This window comes from Saccostrea cucullata, unplaced genomic scaffold (assembly GCF_032062105.1).
Source record: "Saccostrea cucullata isolate Sc308-1 unplaced genomic scaffold, CSIRO_AGI_Scuc_v1 ctg703, whole genome shotgun sequence".
NCBI lineage: Eukaryota > Metazoa > Mollusca > Bivalvia > Ostreida > Ostreidae > Saccostrea > Saccostrea cuccullata.
Window position 1 is genome coordinate 214,915 of NW_026924126.1, and position 16,363 is coordinate 231,277.

Below are 16,363 nucleotides of genomic sequence, written 5' to 3' on the forward strand. Positions count from 1 at the left end.
AAGTAACAACTCTTGTGCACCCATTTCGGAGTTAATTGGCAAAATTTTATAATTTATATGTATAGATGTTTATCCCCAATGAACTTTATAGGTACTTGGACACAGATTTGAAGTCAATGTTTTTTTTTTCTATAATATTACTACTTATATATTTTAATATCATATAACACAAAAATTAATAAAAAATTTTTATTTCTTTTAAAACTTATTAAAACTTCAAATTATTCGGCGGGTTTGATTGTCACATTCAAGTACCAAACATAGACACATGAAGATACACACAGGAGATTGATTGATTGTATACTGTTTTACGTCCCTCTCCAGAATACTGTAAATGTATTATATTTGGCGTGTACGATATTTGGTGGAAATTGGATTTTCAAGAAGTTGGCGTAGATTTGATTTAGCGCCTTTTGAATGTGTTCTACATAAACCTTTATACACAAAGCATTTAGCGATGTACTTGATTAAGCGGAGGCTGCTTTCCGAGAAATGCGCTAAAAAGAATACACAGCCAAATATAATACGTTTACAGTATTTCACTGATATGAAGACGTCACCATTGCCCGTGAGGGGCTGCAAATTTAGGCCTGTGCTCGGCACTTATGGCCTTTGGGCAGGGAGGGATCTTTATCGTGCCACACCTGCTGTGACACGGGGCCTCGGTTTATACGGTCTCATCCGAAGTACTGCCCCATTTAGTCGCCTTTTACGACAAGCAAGGGGGTACTGAGGATCTATTCTAACCCGGATCCCCACTGGGCCACACAGGAGATAAACCATATGGATGTGATGTTTGTGGACAGACATTTGGCAGATTAGATGTCTAAAAAACACACATTAGGATTCATACAGCTGATAACATATAAACGAAGTATACCACTAAATGCATTTTCTAAGTTCACATGTTTTTGCACAAATTACGGGCATATTGTTATCATGCAAAATTGTGGAACGAAGCAACAAAATATGTTTCAAAAGTGATTTTGAACTTACTTTAAAGTATATTTAATTAACTTCAAACATTATTCACACATAATTATAAGTAGGATTATGTTATACTCTTGGCTAGTGGATTGGGACAGTTTTCATATGAGTTTTTGTGTTTTTTTCTCATTCAATGTAGATGTGTATGTGCCTGTTTTCATTAAGAGTCGAAAACACTCTTCTCACTTATATGAAATTTTCCTTTCACTTTAATGATTTTTCAAATGTATATTCTGAAAAAAACCCCAAAGAATTATAGCAGGGCTTGCCGGCAAAATTTGACAAAAAAGGCACTTACAGTTGACAAATTTATAAAGGAATAATAGACATTCGTGTCATTAAGAGTCATTTCTCTTATTAGAGTATCAATGTACCTTAAAGCAGTTACTTGCCTTGCATTGACCCAAAACAATGCAAATCACGAAACAAAAACACAATTAAAACAAAAGCCTATAAATACCTCATATTACTTTTTTTTATGTAAAAATAGTTTTCTACTTAAAACAATTAATGTCCTAATCTTTTTAACCTGTGCATAAAGTATAAGAAAAGTAGGCTCTCCTAATCTTTTTAACCTGTGCATAAAGTATAAGAAAAGTAGGCTCTGAATAGACCAGGGATGTATTGTATAGGACAAATTGAATGAGGAATGTTTTCACGAAATGAAAATTCCAGTGTAGAAAAATTTCGTATAAAAAGTCCAATTTCAAGAGTTATCTTTCCTAATTAAAGACTTGATACATTTAAACACTAAGGAACGTTTGAACATTATATCTAAAATTCAGAACAAAGCTTTGAATGTCCAGAGAATATATGTAAATATTTCCATTTCCAATTTTTTCTCAATAATAAACACTACAAAAGTGAATCTTGTTAATTTTTCTGTGATTTCTGTGGCATTTTAATTTCTTTGTTGAAATGCTACTGAAAGGTCAAAAGTCAACCTGCATGTATAAATCATCCTGGTGTATAAATACACTAAAGAAAAATAAATGTTTTATTTAATTGTTCACTTAGTAATAAGATATGATATATCTTATAACAAAAAAAATAAATAAGGAATCATCTTTGGATCAAAAGCAAGTCACCAGTTCAACGCTGTCCACTTTCACTGAGGACTCGCAAAACAAAGAAATCTACTTCCGTTCAGATGGTAAACAGCCTATCTTAACCACGTAGAGAAGTTGCCATATAGATCTGCAGGACATTATCTGATACAGACATCTCCCTCAGTCATTACCATCTGACTTCTCATGCAATGCAACTTCTTCTGTTGTTTTAACCTCCACATAAATCTGTTTCCTGACTATGCTGACCAACCAGCATTTCATCAACTGTGACATTGCATTCAATATGACGGGGAAGTGACCTAGGGCGTATACCTGTTTTTTTTGCTTCCGACAACCTGATAATTTAAAGTTAACAAGATTTCTTGGATCCCAATTTAAAATTCTTTTGTTGTTTGTTTTATAAATGTTGATATTTGACTACAGTAACTAAAAAATCAATATTTTTTTTTTCGTTTTTATTGGGACTGTATGTTTTTAGTAAAATTGGACATCTTTTGTGGTCTTGTGCAGACCGTTTCTTAAAAACTATTTCATGGATTTATCTGAAAATTGTACACTTATTATTCGCCATATGAAGGTGTGCACCTAGAATTTTCTTGTTAAAGCATGTAATTTTTTCCAGATGTTATTTTGTTTTACAGAGAAACATTAACACACATTTGATTATTTCGTAAACTATTGATCAGAGAGAACTACATGTTTATAGATACATACCTACCAAGGGGCCTAGTCATAAATACAGTCTTTTTAACCAAATCTGGACAATTTCAATGTTCAGATATTCACAGGACTAAAAGGACCTTTCTCATTCACCTTTTTTTAAAATAAAACCCTTCAACTTTGAATCAATATAACTTTATCTTTATTTGTTTACATTTTATATCCTTTGATTAAATTTTATCAGAACAGTGCCCTATGGAGCAATGAAACTGATTTCCTTGTCATTTTTGCAGAGGGAAAGGAGAGATTTTGAACCCCAATCTAATATTCAGAAAGACACTGAACAATTACAGAACTATTGTTCAGACGAGGATCAAACTGGAAATTCAGAAAGACACATCAACACACATGTAAGTAAAAAGCCATTTAAGTGTAACAGTTGGAAAGATTCAGCTAGTTCAGATCACTTACAGAGACAAATAAGTTGTCAAATCAGGGAGGAGAGTTTTGAGTGTGAATTTTGTGGGAAGGCATTATCTGTATTTAGTGACATTACTATCGACATGACTACAGAAACTGGTAATGTTTCTTATTGTTGTGATGCATGTGAAAAAACTCGGAACGAATCAGGTGCCTTACATACAAATATGAGGACACACACAGATAAAACACTTAATAACTATGATGTATTTGAGAAGTCACTCTGTGAGCCACAACACGTGCAGACACACATGAGTACACACACTATTGAAAAGCCTTTTAAATGCGAAGTGTGTGAGAAGGCATTCAGTAGGTCAAAAAATCTAAAGAGTCACATGAGGATACATACAGGTGAAAAACCGTACAAATGTGAAGTTTGTGGGAAGGCTTTCAAGCATTCACAGAGCTTAAAAGTTCACATGAGGACACATACTGGTGAAAAACCGTTCAAATGTGATGTGTGTGGGAAGGCTTTCAACCAGTTACAACAATTAAAGAATCACATGAGGACACATACTGGGGAAAAACCTTACAAATGTGATGTATGTGGGAAGGCTTTCAACCAGGTACAGCACTTAAAGAATCACATGAGGACACATACTGGGGAAAAACCTTATAAATGTGATGTGTGTGAAAGGAGTTTTTCTGGAACAAAAGCCCTACAGGACCATATGATGATACATACAGGTGAAAAACCTTATAAATGTGATGTGTGTATGAATGCATTCAGTCATTCAAAGGACTTAAAGACTCACACGAGGATTCATACAGGTGAAAAACCATATACATGTGATGTGTGTGGGAAGGCATTCACTCGTTCAAGTGACTTACAGAGTCACAGGAGGATATTACATTCAGAGGATAAACCTTATAAATGTAATATGTGTGATAAGGCATTCATTTGTTCAAGAAGCTTAGAGAATCACATGAGGATCCATACAGGAGAAAAACCTTATAAATGTGATATGTGTGGGAAGGCTTTCAAACAATCAGGTGAATTACATCAACACATGAGGATACATACAGTTGATAAATCTTATAAATGTGATGTTTGCCAGAAGGCATTTAATCATTCAGGTAATTTATTGAAGCACATGAGGATACATACAGGTGATAAACCTTATAAGTGTAATGTGTGTGGAAAGACATACAATCAGTCAAATGACTTACAGAGGCACATGAGGACACATACTGGTGAAAAACCTTATACATGTGATGTGTGTGGAAAGGCATTTTACCAATCAAGTACCAAAAATAGACACATGAGGATACATACCGGTGAAAAAACTTTTGAATGTGGTGTATGTGGACAGACATTCAGGAGATCAGATACCTTACAAAAACACATGAGGATTCATATAGGTAATAACAAAAAAACGAAGTTGGCATGGTCAGACAAAATGCCAAGTAAATGAACATCAGTGATAAACATATTAATGTGAGCTGTTTTCAAATCAGATTTATCAATGAAGAAAGTGAAGAGACGAATAACACGATTTAACCAAACCTGTCAAAAAATCCTTAATAAAAATCTCAATTAATTTTGATATTATCCTTATAAACATTAACAACACTTTGACCTGTGTTGAATAGCAGCGTAGCAAAGTTATGATGCAAAATTAGGGTACAGAAAATCCCTTTTTTAGCTCACCTTAGCCGAAGGCTCTAGTGAGCTTAAATTTTGTTAATATAATATCCAGCGTCCGTCTGTCTGTCTGTCTGTAAACGTTTCACATTTTTGACTTCTTCTGAAGAGATAATTTGGAATTAATAAAAATGTGGTGGTATGTTTTTAAAATCTGCTTCTTAAGAACCACTATGTCAGGAAAACTTAAACTCATGTGTAACCATCCTCAGGTAGTGTAGATTTAAGTTTGTTCAAATCATGACCACCGGGGATAGGGTGGGGCCATAATTGCCGACCAACGTTTTACATAGAAATAAATAGGAGAATTCTTTAAAAAAATTGTCATGATTAACAAAGCTGTAATTGATCATATTTATATGGAAGCATCCTCAGGTAGTGTAGATTCAAGTTTGTGCAAATCAGGAGGCATAGGGCGGGGCCACAATTGCCAACCAAAGTTTTCTTTAAGGAATAACTGTCTTATTTTTAGAATTCATGAAGTGATCAATGGATTGGCTTGTGTGATAATTTGCATAAAAGCCGAAGGCGTTTATGCATAAAATTATCACACAAGCCAATCCATTGATCATCTTCATGAATTCGAAAAATCTGACAGTTATTCCTTATATTTACATACTTTGATTCCGCCAATCCACAGGCTCCAGGTCTGCTTCTCTCTAGTAGTTGTCCTTCCCTGCACCTAGTTTTTTTTTGAAACCGCGCCAAAACATTTATGAGGAAATCGATTACATTTACAATTGGTAATTTTATCTCAAAGACATTGGAAATGTAATTATATAGATATATATAGGAAATTGCTTTAAAATTATCTTCTCAAGATTATTTTCAAAACTAAGGAATTATTTTAAGCAACATATTTAGTAGAAAAAAGAAAAAAGAAAAGGAAAAAATGAAAGTAAAATTGTTTGCAATGAAATTCTTTTAAATCTTATTTCTGATTTTTAGCTCACCTCAACGAAGTTGGGGGGAGCTTATGTGATACCCTCGGCGTCGGCGTCCCGGGTTAAGGTTAAGTTTTTTGGAGCAGTTTTCTTTTTAAGTACTTCTATGTCCTATATTTATTAGACATGCATGGAAGATGTTTCTAGTGTGTTTCATTGTACCAGTCAAAGTTTCAGATGCTACAATTTAAGCAAAAAAATGACCAGGTTAATGTTTTTGGTGCAGGTTAACATTTTTATGCCCCCGTAAACGAAGTTTCTAGGGCATATAGTTTTTGTCGTGTCTGTCTGTCTGTCTCTCTGTCTGTTTGTTCCCAAAAACTTTAACCTTGCCCAAAACTTTTGATTTAGTGGAGCTATGACTTTTTTATTTCATATGTGTATTCCTTGTGACAAGACCTTTCTTCGGGTACCACCAAATTTGACATTTTGACCTTGGAGTTTGACCCAATTTTACTTGAAAATTTTAGAATTTTACTTTGGCCATATCTTTTGAACAGTAGACACCAGGACATTTATACTTCACATATGTAACATTTGTTAAAAGACCTTTTACTGGACAACCTTGACCCTTTGACCTTGACCTTTTAGATTTCCGTACTTGTGAAAAAAAAATTTAACCTTGGCCATAAGTTTTGAACGGTAAGGGTTAGGGCTTTCATACTTCATATAGGTAATCCTTGTGAGAAGACCCTTCATTGGATACCAAGAACTTTGACCCTTTGACCTTGACCTTTGAGATTGACCTACTTGAAAAACGCAAACCTTGACCATAACTTTTAAAGAGTTAGGGCTAGTGCTTTCATACTTTACATATTTGATGCTTATGACAAGACCTTTCATTTGATTACAATAACTTTGACCCTATGACCTTGACCTAGGAGTTTGACCTATTTTTTCAGAAATTGAACGTTGACCATAACTTCTGAACGGTTAGGGCTAGGGCTTTCATGCTCTACATAAGTATTTTATGTGGCAAAAGCTTTCATTTGATACTAATTAAATTGACCTTTAAACCTTGCCCTTTGAGATTTTTGTACTTATTAAAAACTTTAACATAAGCTTACTTTCAAATTGCACAATTGTTTTCCAGTGAGAATACCCTACATTTAGTACCAATTAATTGAATTTGCATTTAAGAAAAGCTTAATCTCTGCTATGTTGCCATACTGGGGCATCAGTGTTTTACAAACACACATCTTGTTGCTGCAGTTTTTGGTGTAGCTCTCATTTCCATGTAACTATTAAGCCCTATGTTGACCAAACTTACATGGATGATACATCTTAGAATGCATACTAAAAGCCTTGCTTCGAATGCTGTATCTGACCTTCATTTTCCGGTTGAGAGAACAGTTTTTTGTGCAGGTTTCATTTCCAAGTAACTATGAGACATATAATTACCAAACTTGCATGGATGGTACATCTTTGGATGCATATTACAAGACCTGCCTCGGATGCTGAATCTGACCTACATTTTCCGGTTGGGTGAACAGGTTAAAATTTTTGGTGCAGGTTTCATTTCCAAGGTACTATGAACCCTATAACGATTAAACTTGCATGGATGGTACATCTTAGGATGCATACTATCAGACTTACTTCAGATGCTGAATGTGACCTACATTTTCCAGTTGAGTGAACAGGGTAAAGTTTTTTGTGAAGGTTTCATTTCGAAGATACTTTGAGCCCTATAATGACCAAACTTGCATGGATGGTACATCTTAGGATGTATTCTACTAGACGTGATTCGGATGCTGAATCTGACCTACTTTTATTCGGTTGAGTGAACAGGTTTAAGTGTTTGGTGCAGGTTTCATTTCCAAGTAACTATGAGACATATAATTACCAAACTTGCATGGATCTTACATCTTAGGATGCATATTACAAGACCTACCTCTGATGCTGAATCTGACCTACATTTTCCGGTTGAGTGAACAGGTTAAAATTTTTGGTGCAGGTTTCATTTCCAAGGTACTATGAACCCTATAACAACTAAACTTGCATGGATTGTTACATCTTAGGATGCATACTACCAGACTTGCTTCGGATGCTGAATCTCACCTGCATTTTCTGGATGAGTAAACAGGTTAAAGTTTATGGTGCAGGATTCATTTCCAAGTAACTTTGAGCCCTATAATGACCAAACTTGCATGGATGGTACATCTAAGGGTGCATTCTACTAGGCTGGCTTCGGATGCTGAATCTGACCTACATTTTCTGGATTAGTGGAAAGGTTAATTTGTTTATACAGGTTTCATTTGCAAGTAACTTTAAGCCCTATACTAACAAAACTTGCATGAGTGATACATCTTAGGATGCACACTAATGGACTTGATTCAGATGCTGAATTCGACACACATTTTCTAGATAATAGACCTCATAAAATTTATCTATGCAAGTCTATCACCAAGAAATTATAAGGCTTATATAAACCAGTTTCACAAATGATGCATCAAGGGATGAAAACTCTCAATCTTGCTTTGGATGCTGGATTTTAATTACATTTTTATGATGAAGAACTAGTTTTAAGTTTTTTTTTATAAAGGTCTATTCCCAAGTATCAAAATTGCATGAATTTTGCATTTTTGGATGCACACTTTTTGTTAATTAATTGTGTGATTTAATTTGCCGTACTTAAAGACAACACACGTTGAGGTGAGCTCTGTAATCTCTGATTACCTATGTTTTTACATATAATCATCAAAAAAACGTAGCTTGACACACTACTTAAAACAATTTTTGCTAAATTTACAGATGGAAAAAGAAGTCTGGTCATCTAATTCAAAGATTCAAAGTGAGGCTGAAAAGTCAACCAGCAAAGCTTTTCAATGTGATTTCTGTTTAAAGAACTTCAGCCTGTCCAGTAGCTTAATCAGACATATAAGAATACATACTGGAGACAAACCTTATAAGTGTGATGTGTGTGGGAAGGCATTCACCCAATCTTATACCCGTCATGAACACATGATGATACATACAGGTGATAAACCTTATAAATGTGAGGTGTGTGGGAAGGCATTCAACAAATTATGTAACTTATACTGCCACATGAGGACACATACAGGTGATAAATTTTATCAATGTGACATGTGTGGGAAAGCATTCAGTCAGTCACAACATTTATTGAAACATATGAAAACACATACAGGTGATAAACCTTATAAATGTGAAGTGTGTGGGAAAGCATTCAGCCAGTCACCACACTTACAGACACACATGAGGACACATACAGGTGATAAACCTTATAGATGTGATGTGTGTGGGAAGGCCTTCAACCAGTCACAGAACTTAAAGAGTCACATGAGGACACATACAGGTGATAAACCTTATAAATGTAACATTTGTGAAAAGTTATTCAACCGGAAAGATAACTTACAAGTACACATGAGAATACATACAGTTGATGAACCTTACAAATGTGGTGTTTGTGAGAGATTATTCAAACATGCCACCAATTATAAAACACACATGAGGACGCATACCGGAGATAAACTTTATGAATGTGATGTGTGTGGGAAGACATTCAGCCAAGCACACAACTTACAGATACACATAAGGATACATACAAGTGATAAACCTTATAAATGTGAAGTGTGTGGGAAAGCATTCAGCCAGTCACCTAACTTACAGACACACTTGAGAACACATACAGGTGATAAACCTTATAGATGTGATGTGTGTGGGAAGGCCTTCAACCAGTCACAGAACTTAAAGAGTCACATGAGGACACATACAGGTGATAAACCTTATAAATGTAACATTTGTGAAAAGTTATTCAACCGGAAAGATAACTTACAAGTACACATGAGAATACATACAGGTGATGAACCTTACAAATGTGGTGTTTGTGAGAGATTATTCAAACATGGCACCAATTATAAAACACACATGAGGACACATACCGGAGATAAACCTTATTAATGTGATGTGTGTGGGAAGACATTCAGCCATTCATATACTTGTCAGACACACATGAGGAAACACACAGGTGATAAACCTTATAAATGTCATGTGTGTGGAAAAGCATTCAGCCGGTCATATACTTGTTATGAACACTTGAGGATACACACAGGTGATAAACCATATAAATGTGATGTTTGTGGAAAAGCATTCAGTCGGTCATATACCCGTCATGAACACATGAGGATACACACAGGTGATAAACTAAAAAATTGTGAAGTATGTGGGAAGGTCTTCAATAATTTAGTCAACTTTTACCACGCGGAGATACACACAGGTTATAAATCATATCAATGTGATGTGTGCGGGAAGGCTTTCAACCAATCACAGAACTTACAAAAACACATGAGAACACATACAGGGTGTTTCAGAAAACATGCAACCATTTACTTTCCTCACTATATCGATATGCAAACAGGAACATATGAAAGTTTTGTATAAAATTGTGCTAAAACGGCTTCAGTTTTTCTCAAAATTAAAAATATAGAAAATAATGACCATTTTCATTAATTATGACGTCATATTTGACATAATTAAAAAACAGATGATTTCATCCTTAATGTGGAATTTAATGAAAAAACATCAGGAATTTTGATTCTGCTTTATCACAGCATGTCACCATTACCTGTGATTATGGCAGTGTGTGAAAATAAAGATTTTAAAATTGCAAATGACTTACAATTAGCAATATAAAGTGGAAGTTGTTTAAATCTGTTGAATTTTGTATCTTATGAAAGAGTCAATGAATGATCATTCACTCAGATAAGGAAAAAAATGAAAGAAAAGGACAAAACACATGGAAACATTTAGAATGTTACTGAAGAGGCATTGTTCTAGAGACTCCCTTTGTAGACTAACTGAGTTTTTGAACAAATTGAGCAATTCAAGTGTACATCAGATGCTGAAACTTGTTTTGAATCTTAAACCTTGGACTTAATTGTTAGAACAAATCTTTGGAGGACCATTCAACTCTTTAAAATCCGTTAAATTGGGCTTCCACACTCATCTGAATTAACACCCCTTGATTTTTATCTGTGTGATTATTAAATGGTCAAAGAATTTCACCCCCCCCCTCCCTTCCAAAAAAAAAGAAGAAAAAAGAAGTGGACTCAAAATAGTTTTAAAAATGAGACCTGATTCATTCTCAAGAGACTCATTGCAATAGAAATGAGAACTTTCTTGCATCGATAGATTTTTCCTTTCAGCGAAAATGGCGTCATTTAGAGGTTAATTCTTAACATCGTGAAATTTAACAAGTTTCCTTTTTCTTCTGTAATTGATTAGTAATTTGTCGTATTAACATTATTTTCAAAAGAATAAATCTTGAAGTTGTGACTTTTAATCAGATATGTTGGTGCATGGTATTGGTTAAAATATCAGTGAAATAAAATCGATCAAAACGGTTGCATGTTTTCTGAAACACCCTGTACAGGTGATAAACCTTATAAATGTGATGTTTGTGAGAAAGCATTCAGCCAGACAAATCACTTACAGACACACATGAGAACACATACATGTGATAAACCTTATCAATTTGATGCACATTCTGGTGATAAATCTTTTGAATGTGATGTGTGTGGGAAGGCATTCAACAATTCAGGGAACTTACTGAAACACATGAGGACACATACAGGAGACAAACCTTATAAATGTGATGTGTGTGGGAAGGCATTCAGCCAGTCACAACACTTACAGAAGCACATGAGAACACATACGGGTGATAAACCGTATACTGTAAATGTATTATATTTGGCGTGTAGAATATTTGGCGGAAATTGGATTTTCAAGAAGTTGGCGTAGATTTGATTTAGCGCTTTTTGAATGTGCTCTACATAAACATTTATACACAAAGCATATAGCGATGTACTTGATTTAGCGGAGGCTGCTTTCCGCGAAAGGCGCTAAAAAGAATACACAGCCAAATATAATACGTTTACAGTAAATGTGGGGTTTGTGAAAAGTTATTCTCCCGGAAAGATAACTTACAAGGACACATGAGAATACATACAGGTGATGAACCTTACAAATGTGATGTATGTGAGAGGGCCTTCAAATATGCCACTGATTTAAAAAGACACAAGATGACACATACTGGAAATAAACCTTATAAATGTGATTTCTGTCTAAGCGCATATTGTAAAAAGTCAGATCTAGACAAACACCGGAAGATACACACGTGTTATTAACATGTTAAATGTGTGTAGTAAATCGTTCAACTGATCTATATACAGAAATATAGAGACGAGAAACTTAAGAATTTTCGGAAAGGTATTCAATCAATTACTAATGCATACGTAAAAAATCTAGATATAGATATATAGAGGCGAAAAACCTTAGTATTGTGATGTGTTTGGAAAATTAAGCACAGATCTAGCATTTAAAGTAACTTACATAAACTCATGGTGACGCATTTCAAATAAATGCAAAACCGTACAAATAGCATTTAAAGTAACCTACAGAATCTCATGGTGACGTATTTCAAACCTTACTAATGGGATGTTTGTGGAAAGTCATTTGGAAAAAGGCATAGATGAAGAGCCATTTGTGGATACATAAAGGTTTGAAAGCCTATACCAGAATACCTCTGGAAACAGAATAGATTGGTGAAAAACTCACAAATTTGATTCAACCGATAATTTCGCTTGAAGAGGCATAAAAAGACACAAACAGGCGAGATACCTTAGTGTTGTATAGAGACACTTCTTGGCGCTTTTCAATGAAAAACTTTACAATAAAAAAAAACTTTACAATAATGATGTTTGTAGGAAGTCAATTGAAACAGACCTATACATAGAGTTTAAAATTTCATTTTTTATGTAATTGAGAAATCAAAAAAGATAGATACATCTGGAAATTTAAATAAATTTAACAGTGATTTGTTCCATAAATCTTTTTAAGAGAAAAATGTCTGGTACAGATATGTACACATATAAGTAAAGTCCTTGTAAATTGAAGTAAAATAATTTGGCAAGAGTAGTCTGACATTAATTAAAAAATCCTTTTATGTTACAGTTTAATTAGCCAACGTTGGCCTTTGCTTACATAAATGTTGGAGTTGGTATTTCTAGATGAAAATCTTTGAAAATATTTTCAATTAGTCTTGGTTAAAAAACAATGAACTCCTTTGTGTGATGTAAATTTGATTGAAATATTGCGGAGAAATTGAAGATTTTTATTTTATCCTATTTATGAAATTTATTTTAATATGATTGTCCTTAATTACATGTTGATGAAATGAATCTTAAATGCTTTGATTAGTTGTTCATGTGTGTATTTATTATTCGAACATGTACGTATTTCGTATAGTATGATGCATAATACTAGTATATTCATATACAATGCAAATTGTATCAATTTATAATTGTGTTCTGTATTGTTTTGCTTTTTCAGTTAAAATCAGACTAATAAAAACATTGAATAGGAACTTTTTTTATTTTTTAAAAACTCGTTTAAAGAGGAGGGCTATTATACGAACAATCAAGAAAATGAAAATTTAATTTTAATTGATTATGAAAACATCTCTGACATTTTGTTACGCCTTTATGCACAATTTTGTAAAATCTCCAGAAATCTAAACTTCCTGATTCTCTCAATGAAAAAAAATATTTATAAAAAAGCGTTTTAACACAAATGTTTGTCTAACCTCAGTCAAATGCCTAACTGAGATTTTCTGATCAAAATTTATCCGTTTTAAACTTTTTAATACCCCTCCCCCAAACGAAGTTTAGAGGGGGGTATATTGGGATCACCATGTCCGTCTGTCTGTCTGTCTATAGACGAGATTTTTTCTGGACCATTACTCAGAAACTCTTGGAAGGATTTGTCTGAAAATTTGTACAAATGTTAATAACCATATGAGCAGACTTTTGACAATTGAAAGCACCCGGTGAAATCTAAACATCCACAAAAACAGAGCTCGTGCCTTGCTTACAAAAACTGTGTGATCGGTTTGCACACGTGACTTAGCTCGGAATGACAATGCTTGTGAAGGTGTTTTACTAACATTTCTACTTTGAATAAAAAAAATTTTCTGGATTAAAATTTTAATATTTCTCATGAATACACAACAAGATTGCCACTTTTCTGAAGGATTAAGAATAAAGTTAAAATATGTGAAAGAGCAAGGATGTGTCAATTAAACCCGCCAACAAATTCAAAGTAAAAAAAACTTTTCAATGTTTTCTCTAACCATTTCTGCGGTACAAATTTTTTTTTTTCATAGTTTGATAAAGAGAGAGTTTGTGCATATTTCCACCAAGAGATTTGTTTGAAATTGACTTTTTACAATATCTGATAAAATAAAACATGAGCTGTACAGAGACTTCAATGTAAAATTCAAGGTACAACTAACTTGACAATAATCAAAATTTTGTTAATTCCTTTGCTAGAGCTTTTTTAGCTCACCTGAGCCGAAGGCTCAAGTGAGCTTTTCTGATCACATTGTGTCCGTCGTCCGGACGTCTGTCCGTCTGTCCGTCCGTAAACTTTTCACATTTTCGACTTCTTCTCAAGAACCACTGGGCCAATTTTGACCAAACTTGGTACAAAGCATGCTTTGGTGAAGGGGAATGTAAATTGTTAAAATGAAGGGCCAAATCCCTTCACAAGGGGAGATAATCAAGAAAAGACAAAAATAGGGTGGGGTCATTAAAAAATCTTCTTCTCAAGAACCACTGGGCAAGAAAAGCTGAAACTTATGTGGAAGCATCCTGGGGTAGTGTAGATTCTAAATTGTTCAAACCATGACCCCCGGGGATTGGGCGGGGCCACAATGGGGAATCAAAGTTTTACATAGAAATATATAGGAAAAATCTTTAAAAATCTTCTTCTCAAGAACCACTGGGCCAGAAAAGCTGAAACTTATGTGGAAGCTTCCTGGTGTAGTGTAGATTCTAAATTGTTCAAATCATGACCCCCGGGGATTGGGCGGGGCCACAATGGGGAATCAAAGTTTTACATAGAAATATATAGGAAAAATCTTTAAAAATCTTCTTCTCAAGGACCACTGGGCCAGAAAAGCTGAAACTTATGTGGAAGCATCCTGGTGTAGTTTAGATTCTAAATTGTTCAAATCATGACCCCCGGGGATTGGGAGGGGCCACAATGGGGAATCAAAGTTTTGCATAGAAATTTTTAGGAAAAATCTTTAAAAATCTTCTCAAGAACCACTAAGCCAGAAAAGCTGAAACTTATGTGGAAGCATTCTGGGGTAGTGTAGATTCTAAATTATTCAAATCATGACCCCCGGGGATTGGGCGGGGCCACAATGGGGAATCAAAGTTTTACATAGAAATATATAGGAAAAATCTTTAAAAATCTTCTTCTCAAGGACCACTGGGCCAGAAAAGCTGAAACTTATGTGGAAGCATCCTGGTGTAGTGTAGATTCTAAATTGTTCAAATCATGACCCCCGGGGATTGGGCGGGGCCACAATGGGGAATCAAAGTTTTACATAGAAATATATAGGAAAAATCTTTAAAAATCTTCTTCTCAAGAACCACTAAGCCAGAAAAGCTGAAACTTATGTGGAAGCATCCTTGGGTAGTGTAGATTCTAAATTGTTCAAATCATGACCCCCGGGGATTGGGAGGGGCCACAATGGTGAATCAAAGTTTTACATAGAAATATATAGGAAAAATCTTTAAAAATCTTCTTCTCAAGAACCACTAAGCCAGAAAAGCTGAAACTTATGTGGAAGCATTCTTGGGTAGTGTAGATTCTAATTTGTTCAAATCATGACCCCCCCGGGATTGGGCGGGGCCACAATGGGGAATCAAAGTTTTCCATATAAATATATAGGAAAAATCTTTGAAGAACCACTGGGCCAGAAAAGCTGAAACTTATGTGGAAGCGTTCTGGTGTAGTGTGATTTCAAATTGTTTAAATAATGATCAGTGGGGTAGGGTGGGGTCACAATATGTATTACAAGGGGGAAATCTAGTAAAGAACAGAATGGTCAAAGCTTCTCAGGTGAGCGATGTGGCCCATGGGCCTCTTGTTATTTGATAACATCTTCAAATGCTACCATGATTTAAAATATTGTATCATTTATTTATTTATTAGGTCCAATATATGGCCGTAATACATTAAATATCTTAAGGTCGAAAATGTTCATTTTATTGCAAAAAATGGAACCAAAATTTTTGCAAAAAAAAATGTGAGCTTAGAATGTGCGTTGAGCTGTATATATGCTGGTACATGTATACAGTTTTTAAAAACGACATGGAAATGAACATCAATGAACTACCTGTTAATGTGAAGTCAGGTTCATCAAAGAAGAAGTGAAGAGGTGGATAACACAATTTTTGATATAAAAAGATTTTGAAAAGACTAGGATGATGTTCTAAAGCATTGATAAGAGAGAGAATTACGTCATGTTTTATTGATTCATGGCTAGCAAGGGGCCAAGTCATAAACAGTCTTTTTAACCACATTGAGCAGTTTCGATTTTTAGAAATTCACAGCGCAAATTACAAAAATTTGCTCTTGTTATTTGTTACCTTGCATCAGTATAACTTAATCTTTATTTGTTTAACTTTTTATCCTTACAATACATATAATCAGAACAGTGCCTTATGGAGCATTAAAACTGGTTTCTTTGTCATTTTTGCAGAAGGAAA

General features: G+C 34.5%; 2 protein-coding genes across 4 annotated transcripts in view; both read left to right on the forward strand.

Annotated features, from left to right (window-relative positions):
• Nucleotides 1–9,913, forward strand: part of LOC134265832 (zinc finger protein OZF-like) — a 61,803-nt gene extending 51,890 nt beyond the window's left edge. The window contains exons 4-5 of one of the 3 annotated variants that reach the window (XM_062748058.1): nt 3,011–3,127; nt 8,538–9,913. In XM_062748058.1, coding sequence (XP_062604042.1) covers nt 3,011–3,127; nt 8,538–9,704 — 1,284 coding nt within the window. In that variant the 3' untranslated portion in view covers nt 9,705–9,913. Of the gene's footprint in view, nt 1–3,010; nt 4,791–8,537 lie in introns of those variants that run through there. The other 2 variants (XM_062748057.1, XM_062748056.1) reach the window with 2 other exon arrangements.
• Nucleotides 9,914–11,176: 1,263 nt separating this feature from the next.
• LOC134265822 (zinc finger protein 492-like) lies at nt 11,177–13,159 on the forward strand. Its single transcript, XM_062748036.1, has 2 exons — nt 11,177–11,542; nt 11,677–13,159. Exons 1-2 carry the CDS (start codon nt 11,244–11,246, stop codon nt 11,927–11,929), a joined length of 552 nt encoding a protein of 183 aa, XP_062604020.1. The 5' UTR covers nt 11,177–11,243; the 3' UTR covers nt 11,930–13,159.
• The last annotated feature ends 3,204 nt before the right edge of the window (nt 13,160–16,363 follow it).

Coding starts and splice junctions, on each gene's coding strand:
- LOC134265822 (XM_062748036.1), top strand. CDS start 11,244: ATGAGAACACATACATGTGATAAACCTTATCAATTTGATGCACATTCT. Junction 11,543..11,676: donor ATTTTCAAGAAGTTGGCGTA/GATTTGATTTAG, acceptor AATATAATACGT/TTACAGTAAATGTGGGGTTT.